This window comes from Megalops cyprinoides, chromosome 19, assembly GCF_013368585.1.
Source record: "Megalops cyprinoides isolate fMegCyp1 chromosome 19, fMegCyp1.pri, whole genome shotgun sequence".
Lineage (NCBI taxonomy): Eukaryota > Metazoa > Chordata > Actinopteri > Elopiformes > Megalopidae > Megalops > Megalops cyprinoides.
In genome coordinates, this window is record NC_050601.1 from 3,702,005 (window position 1) to 3,729,126 (window position 27,122).

At 44.6% G+C, this 27,122-nt stretch overlaps 1 protein-coding gene across 1 annotated transcript in view; it reads left to right on the forward strand.

The window, feature by feature from the left end:
* The first annotated feature begins 1,990 nt into the window (after positions 1–1,990).
* Positions 1,991–27,122, forward strand: part of LOC118794524 (somatostatin receptor type 5-like) — a 30,834-nt gene continuing 5,702 nt past the window's right edge. Inside the window, exons 1-3 of the mRNA XM_036552782.1 lie at positions 1,991–2,057; positions 20,498–20,539; positions 20,681–20,728. Coding sequence (XP_036408675.1) covers positions 1,991–2,057; positions 20,498–20,539; positions 20,681–20,728 — 157 coding nt within the window. The remainder of the gene's footprint in view (positions 2,058–20,497; positions 20,540–20,680; positions 20,729–27,122) is intronic.

Here is a 27,122-nt window from a genome sequence, read left to right on the forward strand (position 1 = left end):
CTGTGATGAGGTCGTGAGGCATAAGTTTAGATCTTATGGGCTGCTTTCTGTGTTAGACTGGCCCTGCTGTGTGGCTGTGGTGGCGATGAAATGGTGTCCCAGGTGACACAATCAGGCTACTCTCCCACCTTGGAGACTGAATGACACAGTGCTTTGCATTGCTTTTCCCAAGGGGGTTAGCACACAGAGCTGTCATTTACAATAACAGCTGAAACCATCCCATAACCCGCACAAGAAAAAAAAGAGGCCTATATTTCCTCGTGGCTATGCTATACCACATACCATGCACTGCATGGAGCATACAATCATTGCTAACAGTAAACACAGAGAGACATCTCCGGCCCCTGCCTTTGCAATTACGTTCAAGAGGCTGAGCTTCATCTTTTTCAATGGGAAAATAACCCCCCTGAAAAAAAACCTGTCGGCCCTCAGAGACAGACGTCAAAATCAGGCGTGATGTATTCACTGCCCTGTTCCTGTCTGGCTTTCGTGTGTGTCTTTGTGCCAGGGCACCGGCTGGCAGGAAGATCCCCTTTGGATTTGGTACATAACACGAGCTGCCCGCAGAAGCGCTACTGCTGGAGCCAATCAATACAAGGCAAACCAGGGTAGGACTCCCGGAACAACAACTGCAGTGGGGTCCCATTCAGCTTTCTGTTGAGACAATCACTGGCATATGGGCCCCCGGCGTGGCATAGCGAGAAGGAGCAGGTCTCATAACTGAAAGGCTGCTGGTTCAATTCCTCCCTGGGGCATTGCTGCTGTACCACTGTGCAAGGTACTTAACCCAGAATTGCCTCAGTAAACATACAGGTGTATAAGTGGATAACACGTACATACTGCAACCTATGTAAATCACTCTAGATAAGAGTGTCTGTTAAATGACGATAATGTAATGAAATGTAATATGTTGGGATTCACCAAATCTTCCTTTCTATAAGACTAGGGGGTATTCACAGGCAAGGTACAGTAGATACTGTGTTTCTGTGGGAGATTCAAGACCCACTCATGGTCACATCAGTGAGGTAAGACTAGGGGGGTGTTAGTGCAGGCAAAGCTGCCTCTCATAAGCAATGGGGCTTCTGAATCTCACAAATGTCCCTGCTGGACATTACACAGTGCAGTCTGGGGATGTAACCAGAGATAATTTCCTTCTGGTTGTCTTGCCAGAGCTGGTCCTAACGATGCTGTTTCTAAGGAAACTGACCAACAGGTGCAGAAGGCTCCTGTCCCATGCCACTCAGACTTAAAGCCCACCTGGCGTGCCCTAACACCATACAGTGCCTTTCAGATAGGTGTGGCGTGGCCACTTTTAACCACTTTTCATTGACATGAGTGCGGGAATTATGCTACTTTCCGCCAAACCATTTTCAGACTGGTGATGATACCGCTGTGTGTGAAGCAGTGCTTATGTAAACCAATCAATCAACCAATGACATTACATTGCCTTCATTTAGCAGATGCTCTTATCCAGAGCAACTTCCAACACCAGAGAATCAGTCAATCACTCAGTCCCTCGACAATTCAGGCTTTGTGCTCCCTTGTCAGAAGCTCATCTGGCAGTGTTGTTATACAAAGACTACAGAAGAAAATGACATTGCTGTGACATGCTGAGGCTACAGTCCCAAACACGCTGGCCTCAACTGGCCGAGACGTGTTGTGCCCGACAGTTTCCAGGGCAACAGAGACGGGATGCTTTGTTTCTCCTTCTACTTTTTCAGAGCCGGTGCTCCAAGCGACGCCGCATGGACAGAGGGGAAAAGATTACTCATGTTGCACTCGTGTGGGCTGAAAAAAGGGCCAAGCCGCTCTCTCTCTCTCTCTCTCTCTCTCTCGCTGCTCCTGGAAGCCGGCCAGCGCAATCGCAGCGAAACCGGCGGCTGGAGGGACACTCGTCTCGGTCCCCGGTGTTTGAGTTCACGCCTGTAGAACAGGCGACGCTGCCAGCTGTGCAAACAGGAAGTCCTGAATAGTCAACAGAGCCCGAACGATGACGTCTGTTCCCGTGAGGCGGACGGCCGTGTCGGACCGCCACCCTCCCGGGGACAGCGACTGGGGTGGGAGGGGCGGCGGGGGGTGTTAGGGAGATCCAGGGTCATCAGGAGGGGTCAGCTCACAGGGGGAGTCCAAAGTCTTTGAGAGGCAGAGAGAGGACCAAAAAAAAGGTTTCAATTTATTCCGCGATAAAATATGGATAATGTGAAACTGACGGAAACTGGAAGCCTGCAGTGTTACGGAGAGCTGGGTGGCTGCAATCTGGGAGCTCTTTGGGGGATGGAGAGGGGGTGGAGAGGAGGTGGAGAGGGGGTGGAGAGGGGAGAGGAGGGGGAGAAAGGTCACGAAAACTGTGCTCCGTCGCTTCCTCACAGAGTAGCGGAGGGAGACGGGATGCAAATGCCACAGCCCCACGCTTCGCTCGTGATGTTGCATTACCATTTATCTAAAGAATTTATCTAAAGAAAAGGATCCATTTCTGAAGGTAGCTGAAGAGCAGGAAACCAGGGCATAGAGGGTGCAGTGGAGCACCACTGAGGGCTGATGAAAAGGCATCTTTTTATTTTCCTGCAAATACTGTTTTTTTCTTTTTTTTACAGTTCAGGATAAAGGACTAATAGCTTGGTAAAAAATGACAACATTAGGCTGCAATTACATTTACATTTATTCATTTTTTTACATTCAATTACCTGAACTTCCCTCAATTTGTGTAGATATGTGTTTTTTTTTTCCTGTTATTTTATACAAAAGCTTAAATGTGTGTAAAGCAGATGCGTGTTTACAGAATTGAAAACAGACTGAGAAATTTATTTTGATCCCCTCACAATACAAGTGTCAGACTTTTTTTTCCCCCTGAAATGGCCACTTCACAGACTGATAGCTGCTGGTAGCTGTCGTTATTGTGTTTTGCACTTGCAGTTTTGCTCTTTTTGTCAAAAACAGCACAGGTGTGCTTTTCTGTAATAGTGCCGGTCTCTGTTCAGTTCCATTTCCCGCAGCGCTCAGGACTTGTGATTTTGAAAAGCATGGGCATTGTCAGTGAAACATTCTCCTGCATCCACAGGGTGAAAACTAACTGTGACATTTGCTACGACAGCATGCCCTCCAGGGAGAGAATAACCATTAATATTAGAGAGACACAATGTTCCCAGCAATAACACTACTAACTTCTCTCTCTCTCTCTCCCACAAAATCACATGTGCGTACGCGCACACACACACACACACACACACACACACACACACACACACACACACAAGCTTACTCCCTGCAATGAGGGAGCAGAGTATGTGACCACAGGAACAATACTCTCTCAGCCTGCATTAGCATAAACAGGCCCCACAGGATTACTTCAACTGGCTCAGCAGGCCTTAGATTGCATTTGAAATCATCATCATCGTCATCATCATCATCAGTGTAAGTGCTACCATTACAATCAATTACAATCAGCTTGGAGATCCCCCTTATCAATGACTCAAGAGCCAATGTACAATTTATATGAGAAGGAATGTCGGGGGGGGGTGAGCTCACTCTCCAGTCATGCCACCCCAAAGGCTGTAAAGCATATTCTCAGCTCCTCTTTGCTCGGGTCTCAGTGTGCCAGGCGAGATCCCCACAGGGACGGTGGCAGCAGCAGCAACAGGTCAGGGAGAGAGGGGGAAGGAAGGGGCAGATATGGATGCAGGTTTCAGACCACAGACGTGTGGTTATGTTTCAGACCGGGTGTCTGTGCCGTGTAGACCGGGTTCACAGCTCACAGCTCTGTGCCCGGGACCCCAAGAGACACGAGGGATGATGCCATGTCATGACTCAGCTGTGTCCCAACGTGTCATGACACGTGCTACTGTACTGTTGCTAATGCACTGTTGTGCTAACATACTGTTACTATTTTTACCATCATGTTTACTGACATTTTTGTTTTACAGTTTGTGTTTCACTGCTTTCTTCTCTAATGATGGGTAAGGTCAAAGATAAAAAGAGCTTCTCTCTCTCACTTTCTCCTCAGATGGTTTAGGATGAGGTGTCAGGATAGCAACTTTTAGGATACATGAGAGGTGTCAGGATCCCCCCCTCTCACACACACACAATCTCCTCGCTCTCAATTTCCTCTCTCTCTCTCTCTCTCTCTCTCTCTCTCTCTCTCTCCTCTCACTTTCCCTCTGTCTCTCCCTATCTTCTCTCTCCATCTCTTCTCTCTCCTCTCACTTCCCTTCTCTCTCCCTCTATCTCCTCTCTCTTTCCATCTCCATTCTCTCTGTCTTTCCTCCCTATCTCTGTCTGTCTTCATTCCCTCTCTCTCTTTGTCCCTCTCTCCCTCTCTCTCTCTCTCTCTCTCTCTCTCACACACACACACACACACACACACACACACACACACTTAATGACACCATGACCGCACAGCCTGCCCTGTGCCCAGCTGCCTGACTGTGACCTGGCTTTGCTGGACATGTTGCCTCCCCTTCTGTAAGTGACACAAATAGTGATGTGGCGTGATAGGCAGTGTTCATTCAGGGCCCATGTGCCGAAAGCCATTCATGGCACCCGCTGCAAATGTACTAAAGGCTTATCAGAGCAGATAAGGGGTATTGCATGTTCCTTCATTTCCTCAGTGTGTAATTCCTTCGTTCCCGCATTGTTTTATTATCTCCCGGGATCATCATCACTATTTAGAGGGCTGATTTTCATTAAAAAAAAGATGACATGCAACCACAGTCTTACCCTGAGGTTATATGCAGCCCAGGGCATACAGACCTGCAAAAGGACCTGACTGTAATCCGACCGTTTGTGTCAGAAGCGCATGTATATCTACAGGAGAGATAAACACAGGTCCCATCCTGAGTTTTATCTGCAGCGCTGACGGGTGGGCTGCCCAGCCGCACAGTTATACTCCGTAAAGACAAAGGCGGCCCAAACCAAGTGCCTTATCTCCCTTTATACAGCTGCGTCCATCGAGAACAGTGCCACTCTAAATCTAAAGAAACGCAAATGCATCCATTCTATACTTCGCACTCGTGGTAAACACAGACATGCACGATGGAGAAACACCAGTCACACACTCACAGAATAGAGAGGATCCTTTTGTCACGTCACAATTTTTTTTACAATTGATTAAACATCAATAAAAGCATAGTTAACAGTAGAACTGTAGAAGGCAAAACTGCTTACTGGCATTGCTGTACATTTTATTTTTATTTTTGTTACACAGGAAACGGCTCCCAGTGCGTGGCTTTAGTTTCTTTGCTTTTATTGATTGATTACAAATAGCAAATAAACCCACAGCATTCGGAGCATACATCTTTGGCAGGTGGTCTCTGATCGCATAAATGGAGCCCTGCTGGTTGCAGTTGTGCATTTTCATAATGACTTCTGCTGAAACAAATAGGTGTTTACTTTCTCCTTGCGTAGATACACTGCTTTTCAAGAAGCACAGCACACCTCAATCATTTCATCCATCTGTTTTATGACTGTTTTGAAATTACGTTAAAAATCTGCTCTAGACATGAGCAAGCAGCAGGAGGGTGGTGAAGCTGGTAAAAGCAGAGCCCCGTCTCCTACAGCGACAGGTAAAAAGGGATAGGTTCCACCCATCCCAGACTGGATTAGGCTTCATCTAATCACCATCATCCCAATCAATGCTGCAAGACTCTGTGCTGCGTTCCTTTTAACCAACAACTATGCAATTTGGATGCGGATGGCTTGCCGTCGAGCTTAATTCCAGGTAAATCAGAAATGGACAGTTACAAAGCATACACAAAGGGAAAAGGAAAAGTAATTACCTTAGATGAATTAAAGATTAATGTGAAGAACGTCATTCCTAATGTAGCGCCAAAGGCCAAAGTCTGTTTGTCGTAGCACAACATCAATCCATAACAGAAGACTGGGTTAACTACAGGCAACTGCTTAAGTTCAATACTGAGCTGTGATGCAATGAAATTGTAAGTGTAAGTGCTGTTTCCTCCTTTTAAACAAACTTTTATGTTTTCTTATTACACCACAGAGGCCTTTTGTGGTTAATAATTCTGAGGTTGTCAAAAAACGACAGTTTAAAGCTAAAAAAGAAACAGCATGAATGACACGAAAGCATAAGTACTGTACAAACAATTTCATATTTTCTAGTTTCTCAGTTGCTTTCTTGACAAATTTCAGACTTGCAATATTTTATTTAAAACACATATTTATGAAAAATATATTTTTATGTTTTGTTACAGCGTCACTGAGTTTTTTATGTTCAAGTATTTCCAATCGCCTAATAGCCCACAGTCACCCAGTGACAAATCATACTCTCTCGCTGGCAAAAACTTCTTCCTAATGAAGAATCGTTTTTGATGCTTTTGAACAAAACCAAGACATGTGTGGCCAATGAATCGACTTGCAATTACGCAGGGCTGGTAATCAGTTAATGACAAATTAAGATAATTCAGGGAGTGCAATGGGATCTCTGCTGAACAGGTGGTTCCGGGAGCCGGAAGCTGTGTCTGCATCTGGCCACCGGAGGACTGAATTACTGGTTATAAAACCCTCTTTAGGAAAACACGGGCCCTATAGCTGTTGCAGCCCTGGGTAAGCGTGTCTCTGTGAGGGGGACCAAAGGAACCAGGGTAATTATAGATGGATTTGTATGAGAGTTAGCTGGGGAATTACTCCCTGTTTCCGCTGGCAGAAATAACAGGCCTCTCCACTCAGCTAACGGCATGGCAAATGAGAGCTTTTGTAGGGCCAGAAAACAGATGTCATGGGGGGGTTGGGGAGGGGGTTTGGGAATGGGGGCTTTGGATATCTCCAACTGAGATGCAATTACCTTTTCAATATCACAGAAATGGGATAGATCCATGACCCTGTTGCTTCCTGGCCTTTGCAACTCAGGGGAGCCGCATATGCCCAAAAGATTCCCAAATCAGCTGGCCTGCTGAACGTTCAGAGTTTCTGCCCTGTGGCAATGACTCAAGCCAGACACATTGTCCACTGTTCTCATAGTGCACTCCCTTTCCATAGGCCCTTACACTATTTCACAAGAACCACAAACACCTGCCGGTCCCGTCAGGAGCTTCATCATATGCCTCCCTCAGCACAAAGACAGCGCTTTACTCCCCGGAGTTAGGCAATCTGCACACAGAGGCTTACGTATGGTTGGCTACATCTGACAGAACTTCCTTCAGGGCGCGTTCTCAGGTTCTTTGAGAAGGCGCCGTACTTGCAGACTGCTAATGACACCGTGAGAAAAGAAATTCGGCGTGCATCATGGGAGCCCATCATCAGAGCTTTCAAAGAAGGAATCAATGGAAATGATAGCAAAAGCTGACAAAGCAGAAAGAGGTCGCAGTTTACAGCTCTGTAATGATGCGGTAAAAAAAAAGCGATTTACTTCAACTTCCTCCACACTGTGAGAATTTCTACACACAAATAGAGTGTTCAATAACAATGACATTGAAACAAAGAGGCATCAGCACTGTAAAATGCTAGCCAAAATGCCCCCTTGAGTACAGTGTGTGTTTTACTTATGATTTTACTTTTACTCACAATCTTCTGTCTGTAGGTAACTGCAACTTACACAACTTCTGTCAGGGCTCCCGCCCCCTAGCTGTTGTGTTTTTGTTTTTTTTCCTGTCCATGTGCTTTTGTTTTCCTTGTGTTCTAGCCCTGCCCCGCTCTCCGCCTTGTCTCCGCCCACCTGATTGTCTCCACCTGCCTGCCTGCACACCTGCCTCCCATCACCTAATCAGCCCAGCCCTATATCTACCCTGCCTGTCTGTGTTGTTTGCCAGATCGTTTCAGTGTTTCTGCCTGTCTCATTTCCTGCCTGTTTTTCCTGTTTGGATTTTTGCTGGTTTTTGCCTTGCCTGTTCTTCGACATCGGTTTTGCCTGCCCTCCTGTCCTGATTGCCTGATCTGCCTGCCTTCAAGGTTTGACCCTGCCTGTTTCTGTTTTTGATCCTTGTTTTTCCCCTTGGACTGCCTACCTGGTATTTTGACCCTGCCTGTTTTTGGACTGCCGGCTTGTTTGACGATTCTGCTAATAAACGCCTGGAATTGGAGCACTTGTGGTCCGCGTCTGAGTCCGTGCCTGAGTCCTGACAACTTCTACTTTTTTTTTTTTTTTTTTTATTCACTTTCTAAAAAACCCACCAATTATGAAAACGCTGTGCCCTTAATTGCATTATTTTGCTTCGGTTACTGTATTGCTACGCATTTGTTTTATCTGGTCGGTTATGACTCTTCCATTTAATACAGACTTTAACATAATGTGATTTCATACTCCACCAGCCATGAGTTTCCCTTCTTTATTACCGCTTAGGTGACATAAATGTAGAGAGGAATAGTATTATCTCTTTTTTTTAATCTATTTTTCAATTTGTTTTGATAATTATAATGAATTGAATTGACATAATTTAATATACAATACACACTCCCATAGTTTCTCAGGGGTTTGCTGTAGTATCATTCGCGAGAGGCTGATAGCAGTTGCCTAAACAGGTGGTGCATATCAACACAGACAGTGTTCCAGCTTATAAATAATAATCATATTTATCCCTCTGGAAGACTGTATAGTTCCTGCATGGGAGCAAACAAAGTCTGTTAACACAGGGTACATGAAGAAGACCCTAAAATGCAGGATGCAAGAAGAACAAAGGCTAATGTACCCATTAGCCTTTTATGACTGGGATGTACTGTATTTCCTTGCGTTGTGGTCAGTCACCATGTCTACATACATTTCCTCTGTGTTTTGGAAGATGAAAATACCCGTGACATTTTTTTAGTGACCTATCCTGTAACCTGAGCTGCGGCTACTTTCAGCGCTGTTCGAAAGGATATAAATAAGTAATATCGCATAAAAATGGATCTCTCTCACTGACATCTTCCCGGGCTTCTCCATGCTGTGACGGAGCAGCTGTGTGGTTCTATATCGGCACTCAGTACCCTCTTCCATCAGAGACCGCGTGCACCAGTATGGCTGCAAAGGGAAAGGAGTAGCAGCGTTCACAGCAGACGGAATGTAATTAGATCCGTGACCTTTACTGTTAACCCTGGACCTGCTTTAACACTGTAACTGTAACTAACATTAACACTGCAACTGTGGAGCCGTTGGAAGTAGCTGTCATTTGATGCCTAGTGTTTTGACATTACCGGATTTTGCAGATAGACGACAAATCAATTTAAGTGATGATGAAACTCTGGCCATCAAACAGTGGCTAAATCAACAGACAGACAGACAATACATTCATGGAAACATGCTGAAGTACATGTAGAGACATGCACTATGTACGTTTTACAAGGGCATATCCTGGTTAAGGTAAGGGTTAGAGTTAGAGAGTTAGAGTTATGTTAGCATTAGCATTAATGTTAGCGTTAGGGTTAGGGTTAAAGTTATCTCTGGGGATAGGCAGAGATTGGGGAGTGGTGTCCCTGACACATGCATAGATGGCATCAGCTACATTCGAGTGGAGAAAATTAGTTTTCTCAGCAACTACCACACTTCCAACTTTGATTCGAACACTCCACAAAATGAACTGCACTCCCTGCCACATCAAAGGCTGGCTCTTCATTAGCGCCCATTCAAGATTCCAACGGCCTGGACAACACACTCTGCAATGCCAATAAAGGTTGAAAATGCAGTGTCGTTGATGGCGGGCATCTCCAGCCTACCTCTCAATCATGCGCGTGCAGCGTGCTTCCTGTTGCAATTTGGGTTTGAATAATTCATGCACACATCCACGTGTGGTATTGCATATCATTTCTTAATGACCAGGGGTCCGCCATTCAAAGGAGCAGAACAAATACAAAAAGAAAGGAGCAAAACACCTTCCTTTCATGTATTGGTTATGTATTGTTGCGTAATAGGCGAACATTTTAGTTAGTTACGCACACACGCATGGACTCAGTGCCTTCGATTTCTTGCTTTAGAATATGAATCCGCGCACTCTGTGTCTTAATTTGTTTTGAGTACTTCACCCATTGAGCCTTGTTGAGTGTGCACACCATCATTTCACTTGCATCACATAATCTATACTTGAATAATTCATAACCACTCATTGAGTGAACACAAAAAATGGGGTAGCACAGTACCTTTGGACGCATTCAACACCCCTCAAACATCTTAAATTGCTGATTAACAATTTCTTTGAGATGAAATCAGCAACTGTGCCTCATTCAAGAGGAAACACATGGTCACGTTTTACTGTTCATGTGAACAGTATGTGCCTACTTTGATTCTCCAGTTTCCAATAGACCACCCAATACAGCATGTAACTTGTTACAAGTGTGGATGAAAGAAGACCACAAAAAGGTTTTCCCCAATTTTCTGATTCCAACATGAAAATGCAACCTCAAAAATGTTTTCCTTGGTGGAGTGCAATGACCTACATAATCATATGTCACCCCGAAAGCTTCATCTTCTTCGAAAACACAAACAAACCCCCCTGGTGGCTTCTCTTCTAAAGTCTTTTTTCATGCACACATTTTCACATAATGTACAAGATATTCTCAATGGTGTTCTATCAGGGAAGAGAGTCAAACAGTAAGCGGTATCTGAAAAGCACACTGCACACATGCACTGTTACCAAAAAAGACCTGGGTCTGATTCACTAAACTGAATCACACAGACAATCTTTATGAATATTATTAATAAAGATAACATAAGAGTTTTGCATAGAACAAATGCCAAAGGAGCTATCTTTTCCTATTTAAACTGTGTTCTGAAAACAGTTTCAGCAGAACAGCCTTTCAGTGGTTTGTTTCTGAGCTGTGATTGAGCGCTACATGTCTTGTGCTTAGACAGGCTAGTGGCTGCTCATTGGCCCTTTTCTGAACTGTCCTCCTGATATACACTGGCGTTAAAAGAGACTGCCATGTCTGCAGCTGTCTGCATGGACATATAGTACCAGTCAAAGGTCTGAACACAGCTGATTAATATAATGGGGAAACGTGCAAAGACATTTTGACCTGAAGAATTATGCTCAAACACTTGAAATTTGTTTCTTAGACAAATATAAAAAGTTGAAGTTGATGCCTATGAATTTATTCCCCCAAAAAAAACTATTGATGAACAATCTAAAATATATTTGTTTATAACACTTTTTTGTCATTGCATAATTCCATTTGTGTTATTTCACAAATTATTTTGATGTCTTTACTGTTATTCTAAAATAAAATAGCAAAAAGAAAGAAATAAAATAATAAAAAGAAGAAAGAAGAAAGAAAAGTGTGTCCAAACTTTTGACTTGTCGTGCATCTCTGATACTTCCACTCTCCTGCTCCTGTTAGTCTTTGTTATATTCTTTTGGGTCCTCTTTTGAAGAAGTCATTATGAAGTCAAGATGTATTATGTATATACTTCTGTCATTTCATACATGCAGTTAATATTTATATTGCATAATATATTTTAGAGCAGGTGGAATTCTATTCAATAAGTTGTGCACTGTACATCCTAATCAAAATAAGAGCCGCAGACACCCTCCAGAGAGAACCCCAGTATTCATGTGGGCACGGACACTGTGTCACTGAGGTCGCTGTGGTGCCGGAAAGGGCCACGCAGAAGCGGAGAGGGCAGCCTCTATGCTTACCTGCAGCTGGCCTCTGCCTGGTCAGTCCCCCCGGTGTGGAGGAGGAGGAGAGGAAGATCTGGGCGGGTCCCAGCACCACGGACAGCAGCCCCCCCCACCACACAGCCAAGCCACCTGCAGCCACTCAGCGATCAGACAGCCCGGGCTCTGAGAGCCTCAGTAAAAGCACTGCAAACCATGCCTCTCTGAGGGAGTAGGCTTTTTTGTTTTTTGTTTTTTTTTTTTTTTTGGCAGAAACACTGCACCTGGCAACCGATTTCTTATATTTGTCTGGGATGCGAGTAGGCCGAATCTCGCCTCCTTGTCTCTGTAAAACCAGCTGTCTGAACACACATTAAATTGCTGCCTTATTTCTGGTCTATTTTGGTAAAAATCATCAAGATTATGTTGTTCCTTTGGCTTTGTTTTTGTGCAGCTGTGTGGCGTAGCGGTAAGGAGCAGAGCTCGTAACCGAAAGACTGCTGGCTTGATTCACCACTGGGGCACTGCTGCTCTACCCTTGGGCAAGGTACTTAACCCACAATTGCCTCAGTAAATCCAGCTGTATAAATGGTTAAAACTGTAACCTATGTAAGTCGCTGTGGATAAGACCATCAGCTAAACAACAATAATGTAATGTAATACAGAATCAGCAAAAGGGCATGAGACACCCAGTGTGACCACATCTGGCGCTGTGTAACAGTCATGTCCACACTGAAAAATCCACAGCTATTTCCAGAACCTGACGTCCAGGCTCTGTTCGAGAGCGTGTTTATCGCACTGTCGTTCAGGAGGAATATATGACACATCATCTCATCAGAGCAGTGTGGACTGCCCCACTTTTCCTACCAAAAGCTCAGTAGGAATTGATGCCACTTCCATTCTTACCATTTCCAAAAATATTGACTGAATAATTAATGCATTCGTGTATAACATATTGACCATTGATTTGTGTGGTGCCTGCGCTATAGTCATTTTTACAATTCAAAAGACTCCAGTCAACAACAAATCACAAAAACCTGCCCACGGGGTCAGTATTCATTCAGGGAGTTACATTTGGTGACATGGAGCCCACAATCCAAATGGAAAAAGCTCATTTTGTCCACAATTCAACATCAAACCATGGCTGGATGGCCGCACATACCCCAGAACTCAAAGACAGGGGAGAACCTCGGCATGCGCGTGTGAAACCGCCCACGAACTACCTCTCATTCTGAGACAGGAGGGAGGCCTCTCTGTTTTCATCATTTCCCGTTTTAAAGCGATTAGGACGGAACAGAGATGGCTTCTGAGGAAAATGTCTCCCGTGCAGCCCACAGATCCTCTGCAATGTAGCACCATCCCTGCCAACAGCAGACAGGGCGGCGAGATAAAACGCAGAACATTAATGCATATTCCTGTCCTTGATTTCCATTCTAATTATTTTTATTTCCATAGCATGACATCGTTTGCATAATCGACACTGCTACTGTACACGTGGACGGCACTGAAACAAAGGGACACCAGACAGCGAACGGCGAACAGCGCACTTTTCAAGCTTGAACAACAGAAAACATCACATGGCCCTCAGCCGTTCAACGTTTCCCGGCTGACACAGGATTTAAGCAGAATATATGATAAAGCGTGCGTTCTTTTCCCTATGCGCATCGTTAAAGTTTGAAGACATCGTTTACCCTGAAACATGCAAGTGAAAAACAAAATGACAGAACATGTCTACAAGATTTTATGTAACTAGTTCACAACCGCAAGTCTTTTTTTGTCTGAAACTCATCCTTTAAATGTAGCACTCAACAGTTTAAGGCCAAACAAATGCATGAACCGTCATAAAAGTTCTGCTATAAAAACAAATACCGATAGAATCTCTCTGATTGAATTAGGGGGAGAAAAAACAGAGGAAGAATGACAGCTGGTGATTTCAAGAGATGTAAGAAGGACAGAAATATCTGCAGAACAAAGACAAGAATGTCTGCGGCGCGGTGCATCGCAAAGGTCCCTCATTTGAGGAAGCGGAGCTCTCCATTAGCTTTGAAATGATACACACCATGAGTCACCGTGCTTTTGGGGTGGGTGGTGGGGGGCGGGGTGGAGGGGGGGCTCGAGGCTGCCAAGAAAAAACGGCAGACAGGCAATGGACTCTTGCTGCTGTTTCTAAATCACCCCGAATTCCTGAAACACGTTTAGAGGAGTGTGAGGCGCATTGCGGCAGAGGCAGAGAGGAAATGGAGCTGTCAGAGCTAATGTGCGACCGGCCAGCGGGGGCTCCTGCATGCCAAGGGTTCCCCCCCCCTACCCCCCCTACCCCCCCCCAACGAAGCCACTGGCCCTGAGACACCCCCTGGTCCCCCGGCCCCCCCAGCTGTAATCTCCCAGAGCTTCTGATTACACTCAGATTCCAGCAAATGCTCCACATCTAAATCTCGCCCACACTTGTTTTGGAGATTTAGTGGATACGTATATAACCGTCCGACAATTTGTTTGGAGTCTAAGATCAGCTCAGCCCCCCCCCCCCCCCAAAAGGACAGATAACTGGGGTGTGGGGGGGCAGAACTGTTGAGTCAGGGGGGCAGAATAATATGGCTTTTCTGCCACAGGCTAAAGGCCTGCTGGCTTGGCAAACTGGCATCTCTAAAATGCCCAGTGTGTGTGCTGTGTAATGTTTGGTATCTCTGAATTCTCCAGTGTGTCTGCCTTGTATTAGTTTTGTCTGTGAATTCTCCAGCGCATGTGCCCTGTTCTGGTTTGGTATCTCTGAGCTCCCCAGTATATGTGACCTGTACTGGTTTGGTATCTCTGAATTCTCCAACATAAGTGCCCTCTGCTAGTTTGCTACCTCTGAATTCTCCAATAGTGGTTTGGCTTGTCACTGGCTCAGCATGACGACGTAAATCTGGGGTGTCCAACTCAGTGCCTTGAGGACCAGCACCCACGTTCGTCTTTTTCCAAACCCCTTAGTTAGCCTAATAATGAACTCAATTTAGAAATCTGAAGGGACTGAACAAAAACTTCTTGGCACAGGAAGGGCTGAGAACTCACATATGCCACAGCAGTGTATTTTGGGAAATTCATCAGGGTGAACGTGTACAGCTAATTAACTAATTGAGGCAATTAAGATGAGGAAATTGGGTGGAACAAAAACTAACGCACACACCCGCCCTGCAGATATTGAGTTTGACAGCCCTGTTGGAAGGGATAAGTGCTGATGATGTGACCCCCTGCCTTAAGCAACCATGCTATTTTATTTTGGATTGTTTTCATACAGGATGCTGTGTTTTCATACAGTCTCTGTCACAGATTGGTACAGACATAGAAACACACACACACACACAAACACACACATATATTATTTATAAATATGTACAGTACATGTAGGGATGCCAGATATGACAAGTTGCAGGTTCATGGGATATAGCTCATACCTTTACAGCATTTTACATATTTACATATATACACATATGAATTTGACTGAATAACCCATTCCCTTTGATGAGCTGCTTTGATTGAGCCCAGGGATAAATCTCAGGGCAAGGCAGAGTAAGCATAGCAATACAGGCTGAAGCCGTGCCTCATAGGGCCAAGAGGATTTAAATACCAGCTAATTCCTTCTGTACTCCACTCGAACGTGCGGAAGCTCTCAGACATTATCAGCACCTTGTTCTGCGTCTTCCTGCAAACATGCCCACAGCTAATAACCTTTATCATACCTGCAGTCAATCCATTAGCACATTCCACGTGAGGCTGAATGCAATTAGTGGGGATTTAATCAACTGTGCTTTGCACCGTGGGCGCGGATCTTCCCGAGACGGCATAATTGCCTGATTGTTATTCCACGTCAGCTTCATCTGCAAACTGCTGTTTGTTTTGCTGGTTAAAATCTTCCCTGAAACTGAAATTCCCCTCCAAATTCTTTTTTTTTTTTTTTTTTTGTCTTGTTTTTGATTCATTTGTTTTCACTCGCGGAAAAGCTGCCCAGAGCTCGTCTCGGCGCTCTGTCAGTCTGAGAGCCTGAGAGTTTTCCCCCATTTGCACACAAAGCTTGGCTTCACACAGCCAGACATCCGTCACTCGGGAAACAGAGGTGTATGACTCTTGAGGGGTGGGGGGGGATCTGAAGTCAGGTATGAATGATCACATCAGCAAGCCCTGCCATCTGTGACGTCATCGTGCGCCACTCTGTGAAGGAAGTTAATAGCAGAGGAAAAAAATGTCTGACTAACAAAAATAGCCCTTTTAACCGAACTCCCGGTGCTTAAAGGAGGTAGTGCATAGAGGGGTATAATAAACCTCTAATTCAACAATAACTGCATCCTGCTGCTTCTGTGACACCTGGCTGACAACCCTGCTCCCTCTCTGTACCGCGGGTCTGGAACAGGTGGAGCTTAATGACCCCCGCAACAAAAAAGAGAAGATATTATCAGAAAAATAGAGAACAGACAAACACTTCTGTCAAGTATTAGCTGGCGTTATCATAGAAATACGTCCTCGACATGTAAACACAGGAAACAAAGCACTCTGGTGCAGATGGTCGAGGAAAGACGAGAAGGGAAACCACTCGTCGGACAGATCCTGGCATCATTCACCCCAAAAATGGATCACCACTCTGCTCATAGAAAATGTTTGAAAAGGATGTATGGAAATCATATAGAATCCTTTAATAAACTTTCCTGTCAAATTCCTGCCACTCAGCTAGAGTCACTAAGTCCCTAATGATGATAGAGTGAAGCAGGGATTGAAGCTATCACGTGCTATGAATCACTGTCTCCTTCGACCCAATAAGAAGACTGGGCTCTCCACATGGGAACACTATGACTGGTTCATATCAACCACTTGATTGAGTCACTTACAGTATCAGATTGCTCTACTTATTTGACAGATCACAAACCCTCACTCTTATTACATTACATTTTTGCCATTTAGTAGGTGCTCTTATCCAGAACAATTTACTTAGGTTACAGTTTGTACATGCTATAAAGCTGAAAGTTTACTGGGGCAATGCTGGGTTAAGTACCTTGCCCAAGGGTACAGCAGCAGTGCCCCAGTGGGGAATCAAAACGGCAACCTTTTGGTTACAAGCCCCGCTCCTTACCACTATGCTACACTGCCGCTTACCCATACAATTCATGGCTCACTGCTGCTACTAGAGAATATGTAGAGCTCATTACATGTATAGCCTGCTCTCTGTCCATGAAGATACCCAAGTCCTGCATGAGGATAAATTAACAGGGTCAGCAGAGACCTCATCAGAATGCTCTAATAGTGTTTAATCTGTGCAAGCATTAGGAGAGCGACTGGTTTAAAGAGTATCTTGGTTTGGAATGGCCCTTTCCATCTCTCACATCCTCACTTCCCGCAAACCTTCACAAACGGAGTTTATCTGCCAGAAAAAAAGGAAATGAAATTCATACGTGAAATGTATAAAAACATAAGCCCCTCCCCCAACCCCTCGGCTCAGGAGGGGGTTTTCAAATGATAAGAGACTGGCCTCCGCTCTGAACTCGGAAAATCCTTCAAGTTCAAAATATTGACTCTGGCTTTGCTGGGAGTCTGGAGGAGAGGCAGGGGAGCTTGTTTGCACCCGAGCTCCAATTCTGCGCACAGCGACTTCAGTGACCAGCATCTTAAGTCCTGTGCACACTCTCTCAACACGGCCAACAAACGCAACAGCCGTGTACACATTCTGATATCCCTTATTTCATATCTGCTTCCCTACATCAGTCAATTTAACAAGTGCATATTAAACCAGCTCCCTAATTCAGTGACCTTGAGAGATTGAAGAGAATTGTTTGATCTCATGTCAGGTTGGAGAGTCAATCCCAGAAAAAAAAAAATAAAAAGATGAATTATTCTTCCCGTACACAACAGCTGCAGAGACCAATGAAGCCTAACAAGCTCAGGAGCACTGAGCGGTAACGCTTTCACAACTGAGCAGAGCGGGCCTAGATGAATCTGCTTGATCCGTTTCCAGAAAATAAAATTAATGTCTAACAAACAAAACAAAACAAAGAAGGGATGGGTGACAGTGAAATGAGGAAAGTCACTGGGGCCAGGAAACAGGGGAGAATTTGTGGTATTATCTGTCTTAGGGTTACGTGGCCTGGCTCTCTGCTCCAGGAGCCTGTGGCTGAATACATTAGACAGCTGGAGCAACCATCTGCAGAAACATCTGTACAGCTAGAGCAATACGGTGATAACAGTGCGCATTAACTCTGACCAAGAGCAAAACTATAGTTTGGTTATCACTGCTAATGCACCATAGTATACTTATTATACCGCTGAAGTAAAATTGCAGGCCATGTCATTTGTGATAATGACGACTGAATTAATATAAAATCTCTTTATTCCAAAACCTAATCTTCACTGGCAAGACTTTGGGTTTATTTTTCCCCAGAGCAACTGGAAATTAGAGCAATAATTTATAAGTATCTTTATGCAACACATTTCAAATCAAGTGGAAGAAATAGGCAGTGTTATGGGAACCTTTTTTTGCAGCAAGCCATATATTTGCAACAAATAAGTGCTACGAGAGTTAGAATTGAGTTTCATCTTACAGATTGCCAATAAAAACCACCATAATCATTAAATCACAGCATGAACATTGTGCTTGAGTAAGCTATTGATGGCTGCTTGTCCATTTATCCATGGCTGACATAATCAATGCCTTCAATTTAGATAACTAAAGAGGGACTACTTGTCTAGAAAACAGAAATAAGCAACCTAATAAAGTCCATGTAAAAGAGTGTTCTCATCCATTTTCTCCCTGGTCTGACACTTAAAATCAAGGAACATGCTTTGATTGGCCCCTGTTTTTAGCCGGTTTTCACAATTGCTATCAATTTCCAACCAATCAGACACAGCCATTTTTTTTCTATAATGGATCTTCTATATCTTTCAGGAAGCTGGCACAATAAAACATTCACGTTGCTGTTTTTTTATGATTTCGTCTGTTACTTCCATCCATACCACACGCTAGCCCAGGGAAGCATGATTTTATATCTGGATTCTTGTATCTACTGCATGGATACCTAACTGGTGTGGAAAAGTGGGGTTTGAGTTTATCAAGCAGCAGGGCTGATTTTGGAATAGGGGGGAACTTATACAAATGGAATGGGGTACACTTCAACCAATGAGGCACAGAGGTACCAGGGCAGCGTATGGGTGGAGCATCGGAGGAGTATTTAAACTAGGAAACTGGGCAGCTGAATATATAGGCTGCCCAGATGGTAGGTATCAGGGATACTCCTAACAACAGTGGTGTTATTTCTCTGGACTTAAGCGTTTTTATCATCTAACAACCTTACAGAGGAATGATAACATCAGACTCACCCATCAGCTTATCTCAATCAGTACCTTACTGCGTGTGTGAATGTCAGATATAGAGTCCCAGAAAGCTATTGACTGGGCGTGTAAAAGAAATAAATTAATCCAACAAGGGCCCATGTCAGACCAATTAAGATTTTTTTTCCCCTCAACGGGAAGAGAAATTTATTTATTTTCTTGCAGTTATTTTAGCAGTCCACATCACTTTTGTTTTTCATTTCTCAGTTAAACATCTCTCATCTTGCTTCATTAATTTGTGATTATTTTTCTCTGCAGTGAATGTGAATTGCATAGGCCTTTCCTGATAGGTGGAGAACCCTCCAAATGACAGATCCACTTAGAGACAGTGGTATGCCTGGCATCTGCAATGAAACGAGAAATATTCCTTTTTATATCTTTTAGAGGCATCTTCTGCCCATATGAGCTCATTTTCAGGGGCAAGCATTACTTTTTCCGGTGTACCAAGGACATACCGATTTACAGGGAATATGCATTTAATTCCTGCGTGTGGTACAGAAATGTACAGCATTTCAGGCATACCTCCTTCTCTCCACTAACTCTCTGTGTCCTTGTCGGTCTAACCTTCCAGTCTCTCCACACAGTGAGCTGCCATTTCAGACAGCATTACATTCTCTTATTGTTATATGTTATATCTTCATTCTCTTCCACGTACATCAATGTGTGAACCAGATCTGATGTAATGGAGTTTCTGAACGCAGTATGATATTGCCTTGGGGAGGCGATGTTGAAGTTCTTGCTGACCAGAGTATTCCTTTGCTGCCGCACCTTTTGAGTGTTCTGCTAAAGACAGCTAACATTTCCAATGCACCGGCACTAACCTTGCGTGCTGTGGTAGCACGCCTACAACAGCAGCATTGTCTAGATCTGTTTATGCAACAAGCTAAGTATGTAGTCAAGGAAGGAGATGAAGAAAGTACTTTTGGACATTTGAAAACGTTGATGTGCGATTTATCCTGTCAGCGTTAATGGCTCTCTCCACCCTCTCCACATCAGCTGCAGGGACACCTTTGAATTTTGGGGGGCACATTTGTGTTTGTCTAATGTTGATCGAAATGATCTGTAGTGTACACATGCAAGCACAGAGAGGGGTTAACATCCTACAGCATCCCAGAGGTCCAGTCCAGCCCCTTTGCCTGTTGCTTCCTGAATTTACTGTAAGAGCCATGGCGCTTACCGGAGAGTACAGCACACCTGCAGGTTTGTGATGCTGCCCTCAGTTTCCAAGGTCTCTTCTTGTAAACTGTATTAGACGCTTGGCCAGCCTTAACCCTGGGCCAAAAAAAGCAGCCGATTACTCATCCACTCCCTCAGCCTCCTCTGTCATGACAGTGACACTCAGCAGAGGCCTTTTTGATTTAATCAGGGGCTCCGGCGTCGTAGCCTGTACCACCTTCAGGCTGGGGAATACTTTCATTTCAAAACATGGATCTAGGACAGCCAAGCCTTTCCACACATTACATTACTTAATTTTACTATAGCTAATTTTGTCTTTCGGGAACCCTGCATATTTTCCCACTAAAGGAAATGGACATAAAGGATAAACAAGAGTCAGAATGCTCTTCCATTGATTTTATCTGTGACATAAACTCTGTGTCACCTGCTCTTTGATACTCTGCCCCTCCTCCCCACAGGTGTCAGCTCCAATGAGAATTACAGGGGAAGAGCCAGAACAGGTCAGGGTACCTTTTTCTTGAATTAACAATCATTCCAACAAGGGTCATGACTTTATGCTCATCTGCTCCTTTACTCTCTCTCCACCAGGGGGTGCTATAGTGGCCCACTCATTAAGCAACATGTTCCTGTGTTCTTTGCAGCCATGGTGCGCAACGTGATCATCACCATCATCCACACAAAGCTAAGATGTGAGGGATCCAGATACAGCACACAGCCCCTCTGAGGCTAGCTTCTTGGTTAAACGCTGACACAATAGCCACCCTCCATTTCTCCATTTCTCAACAGGGGTTATTCAATAAACACCTGTTCAGTTGATTCTTTTGTGTGTTGTATATATTCATGTGGGTGCAGGCTGTGGTGCAGGCCGAGTCATTTTCACGATAACTGTGAAAAATGAGAACAGCAGAAGAGGCATTACTTATATGGGTTGCGGTACATCTTTCAAATCAGTCCCAGAGGGAGACTGCTTTGAGCCCCTCACTCCATCCACTCCAGACTCTGGGGGCTTTCTCGTAACAACTATCCCACCCTGAAACACATACATGGAGATGGCTGATGTCAAATGAAGAGATACCTTTTCAAATTGAAAAGCAAAGTCAGACACTATTGAAGTATCAGTGAAGTATTTTGCTGGAGGAGGAGAAGATAAAAATTCAAATTGACTAAGTCTCCTCCAGCCATGATGGGAGGCTTTTGTGAGGACGTCCATATAAGAGCAAGAGCAATAATAATAATGTATGCTTTCCTAGCAGCACTTAGCTGGCAGATGCTCCGGGAGCAATTTACGATGGATAAAACACATTATATTGAATGCCATATGCTATATTATATTAAATGACATACACTGATGAGCCAAAACATTATGACCACTCACAGGTGAACCAAATAACGCTGATCATCTCCAAACAAGGGCACATGTCAAGGTCTGGGTAAATTAGATAGTAAGCAAACAATCAGTTCTCGTAGTCAATGTGTTGGATGCAGGAGAAATGGGCAGCAGTAAAGACCTGAGCGACTTTGACAAGGTCCAAATTGTTATGGCCAGATGACTGGGTCAGAGCATCTCGGAAACAGCAAGGCTTGTGGGGTGCTTCCGGTCAGCTGTGGTGAGTACCTACTGACAGTGGTCCGAAGAGGGACAAACCACAAACCAGCGACAGGGTGTTGGGCGCCCAAGGCTCATCGATGCGCGAGGGCAACGAAGGCTGTCCCGTCTGGTCCGAACCGACAGAAGGTCTACTGTGGCACAAGTCACAGAAAATTTTAATGATGGTTAAGGGAGGAATGTGTCACAACACACAGTGCATCGTACCTGGCTGCATAGCCGCAGACCGGTCAGAATGCCCATGATGACCCCTGTCCACCGTCAAAAGCGCCTACACTGGGCACGTGAGCGTCGGAACTGGACCTTGGAGTGATAGAAGAAGGTTGCCTGGTCCAATGAGTCCTGTTTTCTTTTAGATCATCTGGATGCTCGTGTACGTGTGCGCCTTTAACCTGGGGAACCAGGATGCATTGTGGGAAGATGGTGGATGGAGTGTGATGCTCTGGGCAATGCTCTGCTGGGAACCCCTGGGTCTGGCCATTCATGTGGACGTCAATTTGACAGGTGCCACCTACCTAAACATTGTTGCAGACTAGGTACACCCCTTCATGGCAATGGTATTCCCTGATGGCAGTGGCCTCTTTCATCAGGATAATGCGCCCTGCCACACTGCACACATTGTTCGGGAATGGTTTGCAGATCTCAGTCCGATTGAGCATCTGTGGGATGTGCTGGACCGACAAGGCCAATCCATGGCGGCTCCACCTCGCAACTTACAGGACTTGAAGGATCTGCTGCTAATGTTTTGGTGCCAGATACCACAGGACACCTTCAGGGGTCTTGTAGAGCCCATGCCTCAGCAGGTCGGCGCTGTTTTGGCGGCACACAGAGGAACAACAGCATATTAAGCAGGTGGTCATAATGTTTTGGCTCATCGGTGTACATTAAATGCCACAGCAGTACAATAAATTGGCAGTAAGGAAGGAAAATATACAACATTGAGAACACAGGCCATCAATTATCTTTAAAAGCAACACAAGTACATCATGCCTAAGTGAACACAGAGCCCAGCAGCAATCTATAAAAAACAACATTGCTTTAAATTATATAGCGTTTGTGTGGTCCCAAGCAATGGTCCATGTGAGAAATGTGAACTTACATCACGCAGCCATACACAACAACGAAATGAAAGTGCTCCATTGAACTGTATCACAATTCTTTTAATGCTGGAGTAAGCAGATTCAGCATAGTAGGCAGAGGAGCTGGCATAGGTCCATATGTCTGGTTCTGACTTGGACCACATGAGAAAAAGACTTGGCAACCACTTTACAGTGCTGTTCTTATCTCACAGCTTTCAAAGCTGTATGGATTCATCATAAACCTTATGGACATCAGAGAGTTTTAAATATCTATTCTGTTCACACACAGACACACACACACACACACACACACGCACACACACACACACACACACACACACACACACACACACACACAGACACACACACACACACACGCACACACGATAGAAATCATTGCAAACCACACTCAGAAAATTAATTTTCATTCGATTCAGGCAGACGGCTTATTTAGTGGCAAATATGCTGACATTGGTTCACGTTCTTTAGCCTTCATTACTTTGAGGCATTGCGGTTTGTCTGTTTATCAGTTACAAAGAATTCTTGTTCCTTCCAGAACTTTCCTTTTTAAGATATTCAGGTACACAACGTGCTGCCTTGACATTATCTTAGAGATGGGACAAACGGCTTTTAGGGTGGAAGTCCAGAATCAACAGCAGCATGCAAAGTTCAAGACTGAGGGTCTGGCAACACACCTTTTCCAGTGATACCTATTACTATTATTATTATTATCATCATTATTAGTATTAGTAGTACTAGTAGTAGTAGTGTTTTTAGTAGTAGCAGTAGTAGGAATAGTTCCAGTAGTAGTGGTGGGAGTGGTATTAATGGCAGAATAATTATATTATTAGCATACCTGCATAACGAATAATAATGATAATAATAACCCACAGAAGATATGACAGCACAGAAGCATGGGGCCTATGAGACAAAGCGCTTCAGAAAGCGTGTCCCGCACTCCATAAAGGCACCGATCCGACAGCAGACACAATGGAACAGATGCTTGCCGCCCGTCCCGGGGAAAAGTAGGCCCTCCACCGGTCGCCATTAATCACGGAGGCATTACCGCGTTTGAAAAGGTCAGGGTGATAAATAGACACAGCGACGGTGGGATCGCCGCCCCCAAACCCACATCGATTTCCCTTAATGATTCCCCGCCACTGTTTGAACAGGCCCCCGGGTCCTTCATACATGCCTGGTTTTGCACACAGCAGCAAATTATCCCCCGACAAAAAGCAGCGTTTATTGTTCTTTTTTTTTTTTTGTTTCGCGAGAACCGCTAACTGCGTGTTGCGCCATATATAACTACCCAAAGGCAAAGGGTACCTCAGCTAAAGCACAGCTTTACCAACTGCTCCAGAGATAAAACCCAGTGTATATCAGCAGCCCGAAAGGGCAGATTAAGACCGTTAGATTTGACAGAGAGATGATGCTTGGAGGAAAAAAAAAAAGCACCGCAGTGTACAACAAATGAACCAGAGCTGTAAGATCCGGAAGATAAGGATTAATGAACTTGCCGTGTGTGCAGAGAAAAAATAGACCCCCAGTTCCACTCGGTGACCTTGGTCTTGAAATCAGGTTTAATGGCCGAGCCGAAGTGCTGACCACAGAAACCTGCTGGTAACTTTTAAATAAGGGCACCGAATGAGAACACCTCTCCATCTCACCCCAACAAAGACCCCACCACAGAGCCCTCCCACAACCAACCACAGCATAGCATACTCTGAATAAACTTGAAGCAACATCTGCAGCAGTTTGTACATAAACAGTTTGTACATAAAATCGAAATAATGTTTAAAGCTATAAGGACCCTGCATATACAATTCTTGACTTTTATTTTTATTATTATTTTTTTTTTTGCTTTGTAGACAGCCCAGGTGGACTTGCTGCCAGTATGTTTGCCAAGGGGCATTGGCAGGCCATGACCCTTACTGCTATGGGCTAGAAAGAGGAAAGCTTAAGAGAACACCGCAGCAATGCTTACACATCCATAAACACTGCCCAGGCTTCAAGGAACAATCAATAAAACCACATTTGAATTCATTCTTTTCTGTGTTTACATGGTGACAGGTGTGAAAGACTCAAGCAAGCATCGATTGTACCAGTAGATAGGGGTCAGTTAAGGGAACGCAGACAGATCCTAAATCTGGCGGACACAGCGAAGACGCTGAATGACAGCATGGCAGTGTAGCAGGCATGAATATTTCGGTCTATAATACATCATGTTTGACAGGCTTTTGCAAGCTGTAAGACAATGTATTTTCTGCTTATAACAGTACCCCTTAGTCATGGAGAGATCTATCACAGCATTGAGCCATCCGACCGTTTCTTGAAAGTTCCACAGGCGCAACCTTTCAGAGCTCTCTCTAGACGAACAACCAACGTCAAAACTCCGCTCTTCAATCTCTCGCTTCTTCAGCGCCAATGTCTGCAGGAACATTGCGTCAAACGCCCAGCAAGTTTCGCACGAAAGGTGTCATCTACCCCGAAACATCAGACCCGCCTGACAGCCTGTCCCTCAGAACAGCTTAGCACCGCACCGTGACAGGGCTTGTCAGAGAGAAAAGTTTTCTTGAGGAAGTTCGTGTTCCGATAGCTGTGGACTATGAAGCTGTCCCATCTGGATATTTCCTAGGGCTAAGCAACGCTTTTAACCGCATCAGTTCATTTGGGGGTCCTCTAATCACAACCGAGCACTTCTAAGTCAAAATCAGAAACTAGGCCCGCTCAAGAGGAAAAAAGAAATCTTCGCCTTGATGCAATCTTTGACAATTTCTGTCATACTGTTTTTTTTTTTTTTTTGGAATTGGCAATCGTACAGTATTAAGCTTGTCTCTTCTCACTCCCTGTGTACCGATACAGGGCCGTCTGAATGAGGAGAGTTCAATCTTCTGATACACTCGGACGCAGCCAGCGGCCATGTTCAAAACCACAGCTCCCACAGGGAACCAAAGCGGGGAAGACCCATGCGGAAATGAACTATTGTAATATATTGAGAAATGTGTTGTTCAGCCCAAGAATATATTCCAAATGTGCTTGAAATATATTAATAGAAATCGTAAATACATCGCAATAAACCAAAATCTCCATAATTTACATATTTTATTGATTTACTGATTGAGCTAAATATATATAGGATAGATGAATTGCAATATACCAAAACAGCAGTAATTTACATTTAATTACATTGATTGATATATTCTATGTATATTTCTGTATGAGGATGCCGATTGGAGGACAGGTGAACCCCACTAATGTCTCTGAGGGATTTTTTTACAGGTGCCTCATGACACACTAGAGGGTGCCACGGTGAGGAGCCGGGGGAACCCTGGCTGACCTTCCCACCCCTATGCTCCGGTGGAATGAAGCCAACTTTTTTTTACTGCTACAGGCTACGGTTGTGAGTCCGGTCCACGAGGATCAGCCCGTGCTTCAGGCAAGTGCCATCACTGGGTGAGCTTCTCGGCAGCCTGCAGATTCTATCATACCTCTTCAAGGGACCAGCTTGACAGGGGAGCGCTGAACTGAACACTCTCCAGTTCCTTTTCAAAGGTATCTTGAAGTTCGTCGTTTCTCTTTGTGCTGAAGTGATATGAGGGATTCGAAGGAGGCAGACCTTCAAAGTCCTTCAAAGGCCGAACACCCGGGCCAAAGCCATCTTCTGGAGGGAGTGGTGCAAGGTGACACTAGCCAGGTGCTAATGTGTATTTTTGGGAGGAAATAAATTAAGAGAGGAAGCTGCATTCACTTCCAGACAGCACGATGCTGTCTGGCCTCCACCGCCTGACAGCTGGTTATGTGAAAGGGGACGGATTTTAAAATCTCTCATTTTTCAGGACTTCTGCAATGGGGCTTCAGCGTGAGTCATGCGCCGTCCAATCTGGCCGGAGAGGTAAAAATAACAGATGTGCGGCCGCATTTGATTTTGCCTGTAATATCCACAGCGCACGTTGACATAAATGGCAGATTTGAACTGTTGTTTTTTTTGCTGCTGTCTGTATATCCCACATGCCCTTTTAACGAGGCGTTTTTTATACTGTTAACGTTACATGTGAACTTTTGTTGAAATGATGTTGTGTGCATAAGCATCAGCCCACTGTCCACAGCCCCAAGGCAGAAGGTAGAGGCCCTGTGGGCCTTTGGGGGTGGAGGGGACACTTAAATTAGGGTGAATTTGCAACACAGTCTCTGACCATCCACAGAACATCTAACTGAGCCTGACCGGGTCACCATGGCCCTCCTACTTCCTGGTCCCATTTACCCATACGGGCCCCCATCTTATTAATAGCAACACAAAAAAAAAATGCTCCAGTAACTCCAGTAACACAACAGTCAGGAATACAGGATTCCTGTATAAGCCTAACTGTCCACTGGAAAAGAGGAGGAGCAGGACAGCTC